A 20,014-nucleotide genomic window follows, 5' to 3' on the forward strand; every position below is an offset into this window, starting at 1 on the left:
TCGCTGTGGACCCAACAATCAGACTCATTTAGTAGTGAGGTTACTGTTGTTGCCCTGTCTGCAAGCAGATTCCCTCTGCTCGGACTAGAGATGAAATATAAGATGTTTAACAGGCTCAATGCAGGGAAAATCATGACCATTAAGAAAATCTAAGCAGCAGCACCATTCTGACATAATGCCACCCCTGTCTACGGTTTTTGTCTGGGCTGCAGTATCATTACGCAACCTCAGTCCCCATAGCCAGGATCAAATACTGGAAAGGGTGCGACAGACCACAGTGTTAATATAATGGTGCCTTTCTCCATAAGGAGGCCTGGTGTAATTATCTTAGATGGGGCCAGATGAAATCTGTAAGTCCCCTTCTGGTACTAATACTAACCCCCACGGGGCTACAAACCTAAAACATGGGGGACTTCCCTACCAGTCCAAGGGCCACTAACAATATCTTCCCTGCGGGGTAGATCCTGTGGCAAAGACAAAAGTGAGTTATTCTCCTGACCATTCTCTGGCAATGACCTTGGGTGATTAATCATTGAACTCAGATAGTGATGACTCCTTCCCGATGTAGGTCCTGGAGTGATTGCTCCTGGAATATTTAGTTACAAGTTTGTGGGATTGAAGTTAGCCTGCTGGTTCACAGGTTGAGACAGTGGGTTTCCTGTATAAGTTGTTTTTTAAGTAGTCCACTCATGCTTCAATTAGCCTGGCAGTGGTAGGGCTGTAGGGCAGGTGGAATCTCCAGCATATGGCATTTTTATCAGTCCATTTCTGAACATCATGGCTGCTAAAGTGGGGGTGTTTTGTGTGTGTGTGTAGCCCAAGGCTACTCTTATTATTTCAGCATTTCCACAGGTTCCAAACGAATGGTTCAGGGTGACTGGCCCCATCCAATTCCCAATCCTGCCCCTAAGTTTATGTCCCTAAAGCCTGTGTCTGTAATTTTTTAGAGGTGGTGGGTCAGGGGTATGTTTGTACTTTGTAAAAAGTAATAAAGTCAGAAAGACTCTTGTGTTTTGCCTGTATCACAAGCCCTCCCCATGCAGTCCGGTGAACCAAAAGCACCAGGCTGCTACTTTTAAACTGGAAAGAGACTGAGGTTAGCAGGATGTCATCAGTATAATGGAAGAGAGAAATATCTCTTACGGTAGTCAGATTCCACAGGAACCCACATGCTAGTGGACAGCCACCCCAGGATTAACCCCATAATTTTTCCTTCCCCATCTGTATTCACCAAAATTTTGGCCCTCATGGGGGTTTCAGCAGCCTTCTGGGTGACTCACCAATTGTTGGGCTGCAACACACAGGCCTGCACACTTGTAGATGCCCAGCCTTGAGACCAAAGAAAGAGCTGAGAGACAGCAGGAGAGACGTCCACCACTTATCAGACAAACACCCAAAGAGGAAGAGCCCTGGAGCAACAACATGCCATGTTCAGCAGGCAGCAGGAGGCACACTGTGACACTCTCCACTCTTTGAGGGAGGAGCCTACCATTTATAGGGGTATTGACATCAGTTTGGCTCATCAGTTACCAGGAAAACCAGCAGCTGGGCAGCAAGCATGCAGGCAGTTACTATTAAGCCCTGTAATTAAGAGGTTTGGATGGTCATGCGAGTGAAGCAGGGACTAGTCTAGCAGAGGGATGAACAGAGAACAAGAGGAAGCCATCTTGAGTGGCCTGATCCTGCATGGGCCCACTGATCTGGGAGCTTCAACAGTAATGGGCAGAAGCATCTGGAAAAATTCCGGAGGCTACACAGCTTAGCGCTGAGGCAAGTGCAGCGAATGAAGTCCACCAGGGACTGCGGATGTTGCTGGGACTGCAGTATGGCACCAGTGATTAGCCCCTAGAGAAACTGTGCAGTCATTCAGGATTCTGTCTGGGAAGAGACGGTGGTCCAGTGATCCTCTGTGTGGAAGCCATTGTGATCACCATTGAAAATCTGATTCTTCTCACCTGTATCAGTGGAATTGAGAAAAGCAAAGGGTATCACTGAACCAGGAGTGTCTGGGTTTGATCATAAATAGAACTGGCCTCTCTTGGAATGTGAAGTCACACAAAGGAAACACCATATTCTGTGCTATAATGGGGTCCAAGGGCATGAAGGATGTATTTGACAGTCTAGGAGGCAGGAGTTAATAGAAGCCAACTTGCAAGAAGAGATGAAGTATGCTGCTGCTGCTAAGTCGCTTCAGTTGTGTCCGACTTTGTGCGACCTCATAGACGGCAGACCACCAGGCCCACCACTGGGATTCTCCAGGCAAGAACACTGGAGTGGGTTGCCATTTCCTTCTCCAATGCATGAAAGTGAAAAGTGAAAGTGAAGTTGCTCGGTCGTGTCCAACTCCTAGCAACCCCACGGACTGTAGCCTACCAGGCTCCTCCATCCATGGGATTTTCCAGGCAAGAGTATTGGAGTGGGTTGCCATTGCCTTCTCCCGAGATGAAGTATAGGACTCCTGAAATGAAAGTCACCATATATAAGGAGAGTTTGTCTAGTCACCAGGATAAGACTTGACAATTAGGCTTTGTGGGGAGAGGAGAGCAAGGGTTCAGTTCAATTTCCATGCTGATCAATCTCTCAGTGGTGTGTGAACATCCTAGAATAGAGTGGGATGGGTGTTATTTATAGAATAGAGAAGAGCTCAAGCTTTAGGGGCCCGGTCCTGAGCTACAGGATCTTGCTTCAAAAAATTGCAATATAGAAAAGAGAAGACCTTTCCCTACATTTGAGGAAAGCTGACATCATAGATTCCATAACATACAAGGAGCATCAAAGCCCAGGAGCAGGTCAGCACATCCAATGAGATGGCGAAAAGGGAGGCTGGAGACCTGGAGTTGCTAATGTGGAGACATAAGGGAAGGGTTGATGGAAGAAATAAGTCACAGGGAACTACAGGCAAGCAGAGATGCCAACAACTAGCCCACAGTCACCGGGAATGAGAGTTGCCGTGTGATGGTTACAACAGTGTATCAGCAGCTTGGGGATCCGAACTGGCCACTAGGGCCACATCATGGAGAAACACTGGCTAAAACAGTGGAGAGATTAGGGCAATCAAGTTAAGGGAGGATGGCTCCAATACTTTGGCCACCTGATGCAAAGAACTAACTCATTTGAAAAGACCCTGATGCTGGAAAAGATTGAAGGTGGGAGGAAAATGGGACGACAGAGGATGAGATGGTTGAATGCATCACTGACTCGATGGAATGAGTTTGAGTAAGCTCCGGGAATTGGTGGTGGACAAGGAAGCCTGGCTTGCTGCAGTCCATGGGGTCCAAGAGTTGGACACGACTTGAGCAACTAAACTGAACTGAGGGAAGCCTGGCATGCTGAAGTCCAGGGGGTCACAAAGAGTCAGACACAACTTAACCACTGAACAACAACAATCCTATAAAAGGCACGTGGAGGGCTGTCCTAGATGCAGCAGAAAGCAAAAGAGTGACCCCTGTTGGGTGGCAGCTCCCCCAGACACTGCCCCCCGCAGGCTGTTGCCTCAGCAGCCCCTCTACCTGCCCCACTCCTGCTCAGATCTGCCAGGAAGCTCCCAGCTCTTTGCTAGTGTCTGAACAGTAACATTGAGATGAGAAGGAAGGGAAATGGGCACAGCGGGTGCTGTTTCTTCTTCAAAAGCAGAGGCAGGCTGCTTTTGCAAGAGCTCTAGATGATTGTGCAACTTGCTGGTCTTCTCTGGACCTTGGATTCCTGGACATCCATGAAACACAGACACTGACGCTGCCACTAAACTCTCAGGGCTGCAGTGAGGAACCCATGAGATCCTGGGCTGAGGGTGCTCTTTGAACTCTAATGTGTGTTTTGAGCCATGAACATCAGCGGCAAATGTCCAGAACCCAGGTGGGGGCGAATTGACTGAGTCAACAAGCCAAAATTTGTCAATCTTTTCTCTGGAAACTGGTACTGAAACCTCAGGTGACAGCGCAGGTATAAATACTCAATATTGGCTGAGGAACTTCAATTTGCGTGGAGGTTCTGAAACCCTAGAGGACGCAACCGTGAGTGTCTCTGTCCTAGCCTCTCAACTTGCTTTCTGTGTCCAGTGAGTATCTTCCTGCCTGAACAGGCGCTTTATCCCACTGGTGCTGAGGAAGGCAGGGTCTGTACAGCTGTTCCAGTCTAGGAGGGTGGGTGTTGGAGGTGGGGCACAAGGTAGTAATGGATGCTCTGCACTGTGTTCCTTTCGTTTGGTGGGAGATGTGTTTCCTGGGCTGGGAGAAGGGGAGAGTTGGATGTGATATCCAACCAGATCTCTGATGCCATTGTCCCCATGGAAAATGCAATTCATCGTCCTCTTGGAATGAGGCATTTCTCTGTCCAGAAAGCCCCTTCACTCCCACTACCTCAGCCTGCTTGGCAATGCTCGGTCCTTTGCACAGGTCCCTCAGGCTTTCTTCCAGGTCTCTGCAACTCCCATGATTATTTTCCATGCTCTAAACATTACAGTTTCTCTCTGAGAGAAAGAAACCCAACACTGGGAGTGACCCATGTCCTCACCCTGATCTCACTTAGCTCCTGAATCCCTTTCTAATGGTAACCAGAAGCTCTATAGGACATCGGCTTTCCTCCTCTGAAGCCAGCTTCCCCCTGATGGCACCCGTCTCACACGTCCTCTCTACCAAGAGGCCCCCGTCCCAAGTCCTCTTAGGAGGTCTGGGCAGGACTGTAGGTGTACCAGGAAGTTTCCTGGTGGAGCCCCGGAATGACAAATCCTGGAAAATAAGCAGTCATGCACCTTTCTGTGCTCAGGACAGACCTTACCAAGCATTATCCCTCTGGCTTTCTTTTCAGATAGCGCTGCAGACTCCAGTACTAGTCTGTCCAGAGCAGCAAGCAAGAGGAAACAAGCCAGCATTGTAAAGAGGTAAAGCAACCGACTTACTGGTATAAAAAAGGATAAAGAGGCCCAGAGAGGGAAGGGTCCCACTCGAGGGCCCTCAGTGAGTCCCTCCTGGTGTGACAATGGCCTCAGTGAGGAATTCTACATCCTGGCCAAAGTGCCCCTGGCAGGGATAACAAGCCCAAAAGGGATGACACAGACCATCTGACAGTAGATTCATGCTGCTGGCAGAACAGGTCAGAGGCCCAGCTGGTCCACTCATGTCCTCCCTGGCCAGACCTTATTCAAACTTTCCCTAAACTGCTTTTGGAGCCCTGCTACTCTTGCCTTGGAGGATGGGAGAGGAGATGGGGGAAGGGCTTCTCCTGACCTCCAGGAGCTGGGCCAGCCCTAAGCCTCGTCCTTGGACCAAGAGCAACCCCTCTCTCTGTTTCTCTGCCTAGGACATGCTTCTCCTCCCTCTCTCCGTGCTGCTCCTGCTCACACAGCCCTGGAGATCCCTGGGAGCAGAAATGACGATTTTTTCTCAGAAAATACTGGCCAATGCCTGTACCCTGGTTATGTGTAGCCCCCTGGAGGGTCACTTGCCTGGTCATGATGGAGAAGATGGGAGAGAAGGTCCCCACGGAGAGAAGGGGGATCCAGGTAGAGCTGGGACCATGGGCTTACCCTGATGGGAAGGGGTGGGCACTGGAATTGTAACCAACCCCAAAACTCTGAATCTTCTGCTGTGGAAACCTTGAACATGGTCTTCCCAAGAGGGGAGGTTTCCCCCAGATCTTCAGTCCACCTAAAACATGGCTTTACTGGTTGGCAAAGACTGGCTTGCCCAACTCCCCATTTCCATAACCACCTGTCCTGATTCCTCCCCTAGGATCTGACCCTAACCACCCCAAGAATGTACAAACAATCAGTGAGCGACTGGTATTTGGATCCCCTGCTCCAGAACTCACTGGGCTTCCCAGGTGGTGCTAGTGGTAAAAAACCTGACTCCCAAAGAAGGAGATGTAAGAGATGCAGTTTTGATCCCTGGGTCAGAAAGATCCCCTGGAGGAGGGCATAGCAACCCTCTCCTGTATTCTTGCTTGGAGAATCCCGTGGACAGAGGAGCTTGGTGGGCTTTGGGCCACTGGGTTGCACATAACTGAAGTGACTTAGTACACTAATGTGGGAGATGTAGGACATGTGGGTTTTATCCCATGGCTGGGACAATCCCCTGGATAGAAAATGGCAACTCACTCTGTTATTGCCTGGAGAATATCATGGACAGAGGAATCTGTCAGGAATCCACAAAGAGTCAGATGTAACTGAGTACACACACTCCAAAACTTAACTGTTGTTCATTCGTATTAAATGTTGCCTCTGCATAATTTTAAATATTTTTGAACTGATGACAGTGTTGTAAGTTTCAGTTTAATCATCTATAGATGAGAATAATATCAACCACACAGTGACAAAGAATTGAGCCAAGGCTTCATTTTTTTGGTGGGTCTTCAAGATAAAGCTTTATCCTTCTGCTGTCCCAACCAGCTGAATTCTCCTGAGGTTTCCAAATGTATTGATTATTAAGGGAATATTCTGGAAACACTGCCTCACAGGGGAAGATCTGGTTTTTACTGGCAAGAAGTGAGAATTTGATGAACCAGCGACAAGGACGAGGGGACCACCATGGCCTTGGGCCAGGGTGATGGGGGATCAACTGAGGTCTTTTATCTTTCTGGAGTTTGTGTTTTGATTGGAGAGGAAAGAAATGAACAACATTAAAGCTGAAAAGAACACATAACATCCCCAGGATTTGTAGGGTAAGAGACAAGTATCTTATCTATCTGTCTTTTAGAGAGAAAGTGGCTCCCAACATGAATTGGCTGGGGCTAGAGAAGGCCTCTAGAAGTGATCTCAGAGGAGGGGTGGTATTCAAGGTGCCAGCTCTCTCTAGCTCCCCGAGGGGCCCTGAATTGAAAAGTATCCCTTCCTCTACCTCCCTGCTCTCATGGGCGCCATGGTTTGTGCAAAGGATGGGCAACCTCCAATGCTCCCTTCTAAGGAGAGACTTGCTTCCAAGGTACCTGCTGCCCTCCCCAGCCAGGCGGGAGCCCAGGAGAGGCTCAGCCAGGGACCAGGTGTCTCTGCCTGAGCACAGTGCACCAGGGGGTCTGGGATGTGGGGCCCATCCTCCGGGCTCCCATTGACTACCTAGCGAGAATTGGAGCTAAGAGCAGGGCCCAATGTCCAGCACAGAGGCTCTCACCACCCATCAAATACCCCAGTCTCCCTCCACCTGCACATTCTTGGCCCAGGCAAGCCTGGCCCTTCTTACCCTGGGGGAGTGGTTTCCAGATATGAAATGTCACCTCTCCTCTCCAGGTCTCTGAATCCTCTTCAGCCTTGAAGTCCTGTTTCCTATGAGTACGTGTGTGTCCACGGGTTGGGAGTGCTGGGATGCGACGAGGGACATCTCATAAGCTGTTTTCTTCACTCATTACCTCATAGTTTAAACTTCAGTGACAAATTCCTTGCAGACCATAACCTGGTGCTGACATTTACTTCCTGCTCAGTGCTAGGCAGAAAGCCATGTTTCACAGAGAGATTCTCAGTGAACAGAGAAATGAAATAATGAGGAAATGAGCAAATAAGTGAATGAACAAGTTAATAGTAACCGACAGATTTCTTTTGTTGTCTTTTTGCACATGAATGCTTACTCACAACAGTCAAAAGATGGAAACAACCCAAGTGTCTATCAACATTTATCCGTGGTGAATGAATAAAGAAAATGTATTGTATTCATACTATAGAACATTTCTCAGCCATAGACTGGAACGAAGTACAGAGATGTGCTACAAATTGGATGAGACTCAAGAATGTCACTCCTAGTTTAAAGAGGCAGACGCAAAGGGTCATATATTGTATGTATTTATATAAAATATCCAGAATAGCTAACAGAGACAGGCAGCTGCATAGAGGTAGCCAGGGCTTAGGAGGAGGCAGGGAGGGAGTATGGGTATGAGGTTTTCTTTGGGATTAATGAAATAGTCTTGAACTAAAGAGTAGTGGTAGTTGTACAATTATGTCAATGTTCTAAATGCCACTGAATTGTATACTTTAAATGATTAATTACAGGTAATTCCTGGAGGTCCAGTGGTTACGATTCGGTGTTCTCACTGCCAGGCCTCAGGTTCAATCCCTGACTGGGGAACTGAGATACTGCAAGTACATCACAGTAAAAAAAAAAAGAAGTTATTTTTATATTATGTTAATTTCATCTCAGTGAAAAAGGAATAACCAAATTCACATAATTGAGTTTACAATTCTGGAATAAATAGGCATTTCTTTCTTTAGTCTTTGAATACAAATCTCTTATAATTTCAGGCTTAGGCAGCCTTCTTAAGGTAATGTGATGTTTTTAAATGTTTGGTCATTTTTCCAAAGCAAATTAGTATGTGGTCACTAAATACAAAAAGATGAAAATTTAAATTGCCTGAATTGTGCCCCTTAGAAAGAACTGTTAACACTTGCATATGCTCTGCCTGTGGTTTTTTCAATGTGTGTTTCATGTGCACATGCCTGACACATGGGTGGACATGTTGAAGAAACGGAATCATATTAAATAGTGTTTATAACTTACTTTTATCACTTAATAATGCACAATAATGTCATCTATCTTCCATAAATGTAAAAGCATGTTACATAGCTTTTTTCTCTTCTTTATATTAAATAGAATTGATCTATAATATATTAGAATGAGATGTACATCATAATGAATTCATATTTGCATATATTGTGAAATGATTGTCACAATAAGCCATCAACACACATAGTTACGATTTGTGTGTGATGAGAGCTTTTAAGATCTGCTTGCTCAGAAATGTTCAAGCATGCAACCCAGAATTACTAAGTAAGGTAATTTTGCTGTACATTGTATTCCTGGTTCTCAATTGTTTTTTAACTGGACCCTAGTACCTTTTGAAGATTTCTGTCCATTGTGCCCACTTCTCAACCCCACCTCTAGCAACCACAAATCTGTTCTCTGTATTGTGAGTATGCTGTTTTTGTTCGTCTGTTTTCTTAGATTTCACATATAAATGAGATTGTATAGTACTGCCCTTCTCTGTGACTTAATCCACTAAACATAGTGCCTTCAAGGTTCACCAATGTTGCTGCAAATAGCAAGATTTCATTCCCTTTTATGGCTGAATAATGTTCCATTGTATATGCACCCTGCATTTTCTACATCCGTTCATCCATCCACAGATACTTGGGCTCTAGGCTGCATCCATGTCTGGGCTACCATGAATGATGCTGCAATTAACTTGGGGGTACATATATCTTTTCAGGTTAGTGTTTTCATTTTCTTTAGTTAAACGCTCAGAAGGGGAATTGATGGATTATACGGTAGCTCTAGTTTTAACTTTCTGAGAAACCTCCATGCTGTCTCCATAGTGGCTGTTCCATTTGCATCCCTACTGCACAAAGCTTTCCTTTTCTCTACTTCTCCAGCACTTCCTATTTGCTGTCTGGTAATAGCCATTTTGAGAGGTGTGAGGTGACAGCTCATTGTGCTTTTGATTTCTATTTCTCTGGTGGTAAGTGTCAGATGCCATTTCTGCCATAAACTTTGGTTCTGGGAAGGGGGGAGGGCAGGGAGTCCATGGTCCAGGGTAAAAGCTGACAGACTTAACTGCCATAAATACCATGGCCTTGGGGCAGGGACAGGTGCATTGTATGCAAAGCCAGGTGAGTCTTGGTTTGGATCTGCCTCCAATTCAGCAAGCCTGTTTCCTCACTTGTAAAATGCAGATGTAGACACGCATTTCCTACATCACCACTGGACCAGTCACCTGGAGAGGGAGTGTCCACACCCTACAGAACCCTGAAAGAATGCAAGGGCTCTGACCCTGCAGGCAGGTGGCTCCTCCTGGGCCAGGATCAGCTTTAAGTCCCTCTCTTCTATGTCACAGGTTTACCAGGACCTGCAGGACGAGCAGGAATGCCTGGACGTGTTGGCCCTATTGGGCCGAAAGGAGACAATGGCTCTGCTGGAGAACCTGGACCAAAGGGAGACACTGGGCCACGTGGTGAGCAGCGGGGCATGGAATGCAGGTGTCTGTAGATGGTGTGCTGCTGCTAGGCCATGGCAATAGGCGTATTCTACCCCAGGAAGAGGAAGGTCATTCTCAAGGTGGCCCAGCGTTATCTCAGGGAAGACTGGAGCTCCTGGGGAGGGTGGAGAGTGAGGGCAACATCTTTAGGAGGAGGCTGCCTGTCTGACTTCTATTACAGCCCCATCTTTTATGCACTCCCACTTCCAAGGAGATTCAGTGTCACTGACTGGGCTGGTCCTTTTTCCCAGGGCCTCCAGGTATGCCTGGACCAGCTGGAATAGAGGGCCCCTCAGGGAAGCAGGGGAGCATGGGACCTCCAGGCACACCAGGCCCCAAAGGAGAGACTGGGCCCAAAGGTAGGTGGGTGGTATGTGGTGGGTGAGGGAGGGAGAAGGGAGGGGTGACGTTGGCAGCCCTGGTGGGGACCAGGGCACGTGCACAGTGCCTGGAAAGCCTGGAACCTCTGCGCCTGGTAGGCCTGGCTGGGCCTCTCCCCCATATTCTCACACTGAGTGAATTTCCTAGAGGAGACCAAGCAGTCAGAAGCAATCTCCCAGGTCGCTCTTTTACCCGGAGCTGTGGGTGACAAGCTGCACTGCTGAGGTAATGGTACCTGCTGAGTGCACTCTCAGCCATGTTTCTCCAATGTGTTCCTTCCTCAGGAGGAGTGGGTGCCCCAGGCATGCAGGGCTTCCCAGGCCCCGCAGGTCTCAAAGGAGAGAAAGGTGCCCCTGGGGAGACTGGAGCCCCTGGACGTGCTGGGGTGGCAGGTGAGCAATCGACGTGGGGCTGGGCTCATATTCCCCTGTGCCCACCGCCACCAGCCACCAGGTCAGAGCAGGGAGAGAACCAGTGTTGGGTTTGGGGAACTGTCTGTCTCCATGGAGAGGGTGGTGTGAGCAGCAGGGACTATCTGTATTCAGGGAAGGCTGGTTGTTAGGTTATGGGACAGTCAGTGTATAGAGAGGATGCAGGAAGAGATTCCAGGCACAGAGGGATGTTTGTATGTGGGAGGGTGTACTCCTGGGGATATGACAGTCCATGTGTGGAGCTTGTGGGGGCATGAAAATGCTAAAATAAATGTTCAGCTCTCACCCATTTCTCCTTATCTTATCCAGGGCCTTCTGGAGCCATAGGTCCACAGGGCCCTTCAGGTGCCAGGGGCCCCCCAGGACTGAAGGGGGACAGAGGTGATCCTGGAGAAAGAGGAGCAAAGGGGGAGAGTGGGCTTGCAGGTAAGGCAGCCTTGGGGGCCCCATTAGGGTGTGGGGCAGGGAGGAGGCCTTATTCAGCTCAGCTCTCCTCTCAGGTAACCCATTTACAGGTGGGGGTCAAGCAGGAAAAGTTGACAGGGTGTATGGCGAGGTGGACTCTGGTCTTAGCCTCTGTGACTGGCTGGAGGAATACCTGAGCAGATTTTCTATCTGATCTTTATGACAAGCCAACCTCCCTCTCCAGTTCATCAGATAACCTTGAACATCAAATAACTCAATGGATGGGAAATACTCAAGCTATGTGTATTCCTCTCCTACAACCATACCACCCCCTGCAATGCAAAAGGAAGTGCTATTACATTCCTAGAATTTGGAATTAAAATGACATCTGGTTCACTGACAGTGAGGCACAGGGACCTGTTCAGGGGATATTGTTCTGAAGAGAACTGCAGGAAATCCCGTGGACGCAGAGGCCAGCTAGGTCAGCAGATGTAGGCTTCCTAGGCCTCTGTTCCACCTCCTTACCCCACCCCCAACTGGTGTCTCCACCTGGACTCTCTTCCCTTGAGGCCTGGGCTCTGAGTGACCCCAGGCTGTTCTGGATCTGTCTTCACTTGGCCTCTCTCTCTCTTGCAGAGGTCAATGCTCTCAAGCAGCGGGTGACAATCTTAGATGGACATCTGCGACGCTTCCAAAATGCCTTCAGTCAGTATAAGAAAGGTGAGTTCCTGGACCTGACCCTAGCCAGGCCCTGAGTGAGGGCCTCAGACTTAGTCTAGGCTTGGCTTGTAGTTTGCGGGCTGGGTCTAAATTGGACTTGCTGGGACCATGACTGGGACTGGACCTAGACCTGGGGCAGGAGCGGGTCTAAGGACAAGTTTGGGACAGAGCTGTTCCCCACGTGCTCCAGAAGCTCAAGTAGATGCACGGGACCAGGAGGAGGATGCGGTCCATGTCACCAGTCAGTAGACCTTCACCACAGTCCACCCTGGGCAGGTTCCTAGGACAGACAAGGGGTCACCCAACCCAGGATGCATTTCTTCCCTCTGTGGGGCCAGGTGTGCAAATGCCCAGAGAAGAAGCTGCACAGCCCAGGGCAGCAGAGAATCCAGACATGACCCCGAGAGCGGGGGTGGGATGCTGCCCGTGGGGTTCAAGGCTGCTGGGGACCTATCCTTGGTGTGTGGCCACCAAGTATCTTACCCTAAAGATGTCCCTGGGTCTGGAAGGAATAGGCTGCCTCCAGTCTCTGGCCAGTGCTGGACTCCCCTGCACCTCTTGGGGAGTTTAAAGCAGAGATTCTTCCATAAGCCTGGATCCTAATCAGGCTGAGGCCTCCTAAAGCACACACCTGAGTGCCCTGTGCCTTTGGGACACTCCATCAACTGCCCCACCTCCGTCTCTGCTCTCCATGATGACAGTTTTGAATGCACATCACTTATCAAACCTCACTGATCCAAAAGAATTAGAGTTCTCTGAAGGAGCAGAGCATAAAGGGGCCTGACTGGGTGAGACACAGGGTTGGCTCCTAAGAACTCAAGCCAACTAAGTACTGAAGTTGTGGGATGAGAATTCTCAGCAGTTTATGTCTTCCTTCTTGCTCAATATTTACATGGCTGCCATCTCTGGGGCTGCAGAGAGTCAGACACGACTGAAGCTACTTAGCAGCAGCATCTACTTACTATCTCATCGTCTGGTAGCTCAGCTGGTAAAGAATCTGCCTACATTGCAGGACACTTTGGTTTGACCTCTGGGTCGGGAAGATCCCCTGGAATGGAAATGGCAAACCACTCTGATATCCTAGCCTGGAAAATCTCATGGACAGAGGACCCTGGTGGGCTTCAGTCCATGGGGGTCAAAAAGAGTTGGGCACAACTTAAAAACTAACCCTTCACGCAGACTGCTATAAACAAAGGTGAACTTGGGCATATGTGCTGGCCATCTGTGTGTACCTAAACACCATCACTCAATCCACACCACCTACATACATGAACACACATGCAGACATATGCACACCCATCCTGATGGACCTTGAGTCAGCCCATGTACCTTCAGATGGACACATATATGTATTCACACATGCACATGCATACCCACCCAGATGCATGGGACGTAAACCAATCATGGCACACAAGCTGCACTGACCTTGTCCAGGGCTGTCTTGGCGCCATCCTGACTACATGGAAAATCAGGTCTCCGATTGCTTGTTGAAGCTACTCAGAGGAAAAGGGCAGTGGGTCAGGGTGCAGCCTGGGTTCAGAACCAGTCCAGTGAGCCCTCTTAGGAGCCCTGAAGATTTCCATGCAGACCCTGGAAGTCAGAGTGGTGTAGATGGGATGGAATAAAAAGAGATACTTAACATGTCACATAGGGGCTGCTGTTTTGTAGTGTACCTTTTCCTTAGAAATATGAGATTAGACTCTGAAAAGAGAAGTGACTTTCTCTTGTCACCTGGGCTGTAATTGCCAGGGTAGGGCTGAACACATGACTTTCTGAAGCCCAGACAGGGCTCTCTCCAAAGCTGATCCCACCCTGCCCTCCCGCCCCCACATAGAGCTCTCAGATGCTGTCATCCCCTGCTCAGTGGTCCAGGGAGGCTGACTGGCCATAGGTTCACCTGCAAGCATATGGAAGCCAACACTGGACTTCCCCCAGTGCAGAGGTCAGCACTTGGCTGCTCTCAGATGCACCCCTGTCCTCCCCTTTCTCCTCACCCCTTCACACAGCACAGAACGGCTCAGACAACTCCACATGCCCAGTCATCATGCAAGGGTGAGAGTAAGCCACCCGGTTGGTGTTTTCCACACTCTCAGGAACTGCCCTGGACTCTACAGTGTAATTTCCCTGCCAAAGGCCTTCCCATTTACACAGTAATTAAAATGCCGGATTCTTGTGAACAGCATGGGGAGGAACAGAAAGTGCACGTGGGGGCTTTAGTGTCACCTCCGACAAGGTCTGACCCTCATCTACATTTGAGAGTTGGGCGACTTTGGGCTTCTTGCATAAGCACCTGAGTTCCAGGGTCCTCACCTCTTACATGATGGATGCTTGGGAGCTAAGTGCCATGCTTTTGTGCTATCTGGTGCCCTGGTACCCTTGTGGGAGCTGGGGACTCCAGTTGAAGCACAAGGTCTAGCTGCTGCATATCCCCAACCTGACTCCTCTTCCCCTAGCGGTGCTCTTCCCTGATGGCCAGGCTGTCGGGGAGAAGATCTTCAAGACGGCAGGTGCTGTAAAATCATATTCAGATGCAGAGCAGCTCTGCAGAGAGGCTAAGGGACAGCTGGCCTCCCCACGCTCTGAAGCCGAGAACGAGGCTGTGACACAGATGGTCAGAGCCCGGAAAAACAATGCTTACCTGAGCATGAATGACATCTCCACGGAGGGGAGGTTCACTTACCCCACTGGGGAAATACTGGTCTATTCCAACTGGGCCAAAGGGGAGCCCAACAACAGCGATGAAGGAGAACCAGAGAACTGTGTGGAAATCCATCCTGAGGGCAAGTGGAATGATGTACCCTGCAGTAGGCAACTCCTCGTGATCTGCGAGTTTTGAGCTCCCCCACCCACCCCAGGGAAGGGGGCAATGCCCAGAGCTGTGAGCTGCCAACATCCCAATAAAAAGGTGACCCTCTGCTGCTCAGGGCTTCCCCACTGAGCCACGGGATGAGGCCACAAGGCAGGCCTCGTATGGAACTCCTCCCTCAGAATAAAGCTTGAAACTGGCTTCACATCTGGAAGATTTGTCACAAAAAAGGGGGGCAGCCTGCGACTCAGGGGCAAGGGCTAATAGGAGGTCTCCAAGATGCCCCTGTGCAAAATCCAGTGTCTCTTTCTCAACAAGACAGGTGTCTAGCCCTCCACCTCTGCCAAACGTGGACTGCATTTGACCCCACTGGTCACTGCTACCTCCTTCCATTTCCTCTCCTGCCTTCAGTCTTTTCATCCTTCAGCCTCTTTCACTCGTCTCTCCTCTCCTGAATTTCCACAGAGAGGAGCAGGCGCCTCAGCTCTGGCTCCCTTCTCTCCTTGCATTCACTCTAGGCTTGGGCTCATTCTCTCCCATGGTTTCAAATTGTTTCTATTGATGCCTCACCCAGGTAGAGCCCTGTTCAGACCTCTCCTCATATCCCAGACTCCTCTCATCAAGGCAAGCTGTAGCCCTGGGGCTTGGAGGTCATCATGGCTGCCTCTTGCTGGCAGGGAAGCACCAACTTCTCTGGCCAGGTTGAGTGGGCTTATACCCAGTAGACTCCCCTCACCCTTGACCATCCAGGATTTCTTTCTTCCCATGACAATGTGACTGTGGATGCCTCATCAGAGAATGTACCATATGCAAAGTCCTAATCCCTTCTAAAGTTTCAGGCAGAGAGAGTGTCCAGCCATGTTCAGATTCATCCCTCAACCTCTTCCTGCCTTGAAGTTCAAGGGATGTTTGTCTCCTCTCTGCCTCAGAGATAATCTAGGCAAACCCTTCTCATTTTACAGACATGGAATCCAAGACACTGAGAGGAAGGGAACCTGCATAAGTAGTGAGGTTGGAGACAGGGTGCCTCTGGGCTGGACCTCTGGTGTTTGTCAAGTCGAGTAAATCAAGCTTTGTTCACACGCAGACACTCCAAGGACAGAGCTAGTGGCCAAAGCTGAGCTCTGCTAAAGCAAAGAGATAAGGAGCCCACTTCTGAGTTCAGCAAAGATTTCCCTGTCTACACATGTGCAGGAAGAGTTCTTGGGGGTCGAAAAGGGAGAGGCCCCACCCCATAATAAGTGGACATGCACCCATAGGTCTCTGTGGTGGCATCTGTCTTAGAAAACATTTTCACATGCACCTTTTGAGGGTCTATGGACCAGTCAGGTGTGAAGAAATTAACAAGGTAATTGGCCAAAGGTAAACAATGATCTGGAAGGACTGTCCTATATAAGTTAATTTATGTCACATCTTTATTGCTCTCCCTCTCATTCGGGACTCCCGCACTCCACCACGGGTGTGTGTCTATGCTTAGCTCTGACTTACTGCACTCCTGCTCATTAGAGAGGATGCCCATACCCTTTCTTTCTGGGGGTGTATTTCTGCCTTCTTCTGTCTTATATAAACAACCTGCTTCTCTGTGTGCTCTGCCATGCATTGTGCTGTGTCTCTAATAATAAACTTTGTACCTAATTATCGTTTTTGCCTCCTTTAAACATTCTTGCTTTCAAATGGGGGATAGAGCCAGAGTCACTTTGCTTCTAGCCTCTAGTTCCTGGTGGTGTGTTGACTAGGATTCCTAGGCTTTCATCCAGTCTACCCAGGTTCCATCCTTGGGCAGAGAACTAAAATATCTCTTCAGGAGCACTCACTGCTCTCCCTCTGAGATCAGGAGCACTGTTGCTACAACTCAGTCATGTAAAAGGCCATCAGATCCCAGAACTTATACTTTCAGCTTGTAAGTTTTTGCATAGGCCTCTGTATATTTACTTGATTTTATTGATATATTACTGCAAAGAATTCCAGCAGAGCTATTCAAAACCTTTAAGGATAATGCCATGAAGGTGCTGCATTCAACATGTTAGCAAATCCAGAAGACCCAGCAATAGCCACAGAACTGGAAAAAGTCAATCCTGACCCCAATTCCCAAGAAGAGTAGTAGTAAAGAATGTACCAATGTTGGACAATGCGCTCATCGTCCATGCTAGGAAGATCATGGTTAAAATTTTGCATGCCAGTCTTTAGCATTGTGTGAACCAAGAACTTCCAGAGGCCCAAGCAGGGTTTAGAAAAGGAAGAGGAACCAGAGATCATATTGCCAACTTTCGCTGGATCATACAGAAAGCAAGGGAATTCCAGGAAGACATCTACCTCTATTTCATCGACTACGCTAAGGGCTTTGACTGTGTGGATCATAACAAACTATGCAAAGCTCTTAAAGAGATGAGCATACCAGACCATCTTACCTGTCTCCTGAGAAACCTTTACGTTGGTCAAGAAGCAACAGTCAGAACCCTGTGTGGAACAACTGATTGGTTCAAGATCGAGAAAGGAGTACAACAGGGCGAACTGCTGTTCCCTTGTTTGTTTAACCTACACACTGACCACACCATGAGAAATATCAGGCTGGATGAGTTACTAGCTGGATTCAAGACAGGTGGGAGAAACATCGCTACTTCAGATATGTGGATGATTCCACTCTATTGGCAGAAAGCAAAGAGGAACTAAAGAGCTTCTTGATGAGAGTGAAGGAAGAGAGTGAAAGAGCCAGCTTAAAACTAAATATTAAAAAAACCCAAAAACTAAAATCATTGCATCCAACTCCATTACTTCATGGCAAATAAGGGGGAAAGGTAGAAGTAGTGACAGATTTCCTCTCCTTGGGCTCTAAGATCACTGCAGATGATGACTGCAGCCGTGAAATCAGAAGACAATTTATTCTTAGCAGGAAAGTTATGACAAGCATAGACAGTGTGCTCAAAAGCAGAGACATTACTCTGCCAACAAGGTCCATATAGTTAAGGCTATGGTTGTTCCAGTGGTCATGAACAGTTGTGAAAGCTGGACCATAAAGAAGCAGAATGCCAAAGAATTGATACCTTCAAACTGTGGTGCTAGAAAAGACTCCTGAAAGTCCCTGGGACAGCAAGGAAATCAAACCAGTCAATCTTAAGGGAAATGAACTCTAAATACTCATTGGAGGGACTGATGATGAAGCTCCAGTACTTTGGTCTGATGCAAATGGCCAACTCTATGGAAAAGTCCCTGATGCTGGGAAAGATTGAAGGCAGAAGGAGACGAGGGCTTCAGAGGATGAGATGGCATCACCGATGCAATGGACTTGAACTTGGACAAATTTCGGGAGATGGTGAGGGACAGGGAGACTTGGTGTGCTGCAGGCCATGGGGTTGCAAAGAGTCAGACCCAAGTGGGTGACTGAATACACTGAAAAGAAAAATTTAAATGACATCTGTACTTCAGAATTTGGAATGAGGCCCGAAGGAACAACAGGTTCATGGAAAGGGGTGATGAATACCCATCCTCCAGATAGGAAAGCAGCCACTTTTTCCTTTGTTCCCAGGAACCAGGAGGACTGACCTCTCTGGTCCTTTCAGAATAGGACCCCCAAGCCCCACCCGTCTTTCCAACACACTTGCAGCCACAGTATGTATATGGGACAGCATGTCTGAAAACAAAGCCACACCTCTCAACATCATGCATGCATCTCAGTCTTCTGCTAAAATCTTTCTCCTATTACTGAAAACATCCTGAATTCCTGATGGTATTTGAAATATAAATAGTAATGAGCAAACAGCTCTTCACTACACAGCTCTTCAGACCAAGGCCATGCCTGGTTATTCTCACCAAGGGAGTTTACAGCAGCCTGTTTTTATCCCATATTAACTTATATGCAGAGTATATCATGAGAAAAGGTGGGCTGGAGGAAGCACAAGCTGGAATCAAGATTGCCGGGAGAAATATCAATAACCTCAGATATGCAGATGACACCACCCTTAAAGCAGACAGCGAAGAAGAACTAAATAGCCTCTTGATGAAAGTAAAAGATGAGAGTGAAAAGGTTGGCTTAACGCTCAACATTCAGAAAACTAAGATCATGGCATCTGGTCCCATCACTTCATGGCAAATAGATGGGGAAACAGTGTCAGACTTTACTTTTCTGGGCTCCAAAATCACTGCAGATGTGATTGCAGCCATGAAATTAAAAGACGCTTACTCCTTGGAAGGAAAGTTATGACCCACCTAGACAGCATATTCAAAAGCAGAGACATAACTTTGCCAACAAAGGCCCATCTAGTCAAGGCTAAGGTTTTTCCAGTGGTTACGTATGGATGTGAGAGTTGGACTATAAAGAAAGCTGAGCGCCGAAGAATTGATGCTTTTGAGCTGTGGTGTTGGAGAAGACTCTTGAGAGTCCCTTGAACTGCAAGGAGATCCAACCAGTCCATCCAAAAGGAGATCAGTCCTGAGTGTTCATTGGAAGGACTGGTGTTGAAGCTGAAAGTCCAATACTTTGGCCACCTGATGTGAAGAGCTGACTCATTTGAAAAGACCCTGATGCTTGGAAAGAATGAGGGCAGGAGGAAAAGGGGATGACAGAGGATGAGATGGCTGGATGGCATCACCGACTCGGTGGACACTGGTTTGGGTGAACTCCAGGAGTTGCTGATGGCCAGGAGGCCTGCGTGCTGTGGTTCATGGGGTTGCAAAGAGTCGGAAACGACTGAGCGACTGAACTGAACTGAACTGAAGACAAACAACTGGATCTAGGTGAGCCCAATGGAGGCATTTTTTTTTTTCTGAGCACAGAGAATTCTGTATTGCCTTTAGAAGGACTGGCAGGCAGAGGCAGTCTGGCTTCTGCCTCTCTCTTTCCATCCTCACCTCTTTCCCTTCTTTACACACCAACTTCCTCTGCCTCCAGGTCTCAAGATCAGAGAGATCAGAAACTCTTGCTCTCTTGCTGACATCAATCACAAACTATGTGGAAATGCATCTTCCTATTTCAGATGCCCACCCCTCATCCAGTCACCTCAATCTGGAACAGCATAGTCCAACATGGCCATGGGATGCATGGGAGGTCATTCTGGACTGGGAAGGTGCTCTGTGGGTGATCACTACTCATCCCAATATGTAAGCCTTGCCTGTTTCTTGACAAGGGGAACTTTGTGACTCTATAGGAAGGAAAAATACTCCTGTGTTGCTGAAGTCTGAAAATGATGAGACCCCAAAGCCTAGGCAGAAGCTTCAGATCAACCTGCACCAGGGCCACAGGAGTCTGGTTTGCAGCTCTCCAGCACAGAGAATAAGTAAGGAGAGTCTTCAGGCTCTGCAGACACAGTCCGATTAAAGCAGAGGAAAG

General features: G+C 48.3%; 1 protein-coding gene across 1 annotated transcript; it reads left to right on the forward strand.

Moving 5' to 3' along the window:
- The first annotated feature begins 5,298 nt into the window (after positions 1 to 5,298).
- Positions 5,299 to 15,134, forward strand: LOC129641839 (conglutinin). The gene is made up of 7 exons (XM_055566428.1): positions 5,299 to 5,497; positions 9,808 to 9,928; positions 10,195 to 10,307; positions 10,614 to 10,721; positions 11,070 to 11,186; positions 11,802 to 11,885; positions 14,339 to 15,134. Exons 1-7 carry the CDS (start codon positions 5,299 to 5,301, stop codon positions 14,719 to 14,721), a joined length of 1,125 nt encoding a protein of 374 aa, XP_055422403.1. The 3' UTR covers positions 14,722 to 15,134.
- The last annotated feature ends 4,880 nt before the right edge of the window (positions 15,135 to 20,014 follow it).

This window comes from Bubalus kerabau, chromosome 1, assembly GCF_029407905.1.
Source record: "Bubalus kerabau isolate K-KA32 ecotype Philippines breed swamp buffalo chromosome 1, PCC_UOA_SB_1v2, whole genome shotgun sequence".
Classification (NCBI taxonomy): domain Eukaryota; kingdom Metazoa; phylum Chordata; class Mammalia; order Artiodactyla; family Bovidae; genus Bubalus; species Bubalus kerabau.

What these genes read in the sequence shown, in the direction of transcription:
- LOC129641839 (XM_055566428.1), top strand. Translation starts at nt 5,299, where the DNA reads ATGCTTCTCCTCCCTCTCTCCGTGCTGCTCCTGCTCACACAGCCCTGG. An exon ending in GACACTGGGCCACGTGGTGA is followed by an intron (nt 9,929 to 10,194) that starts GCAGCGGGGCAT and finishes CTGGTCCTTTTT; the next exon opens with CCCAGGGCCTCCAGGTATGC. An exon ending in GGGGGAGAGTGGGCTTGCAG is followed by an intron (nt 11,187 to 11,801) that starts GTAAGGCAGCCT and finishes TCTCTCTTGCAG; the next exon opens with AGGTCAATGCTCTCAAGCAG.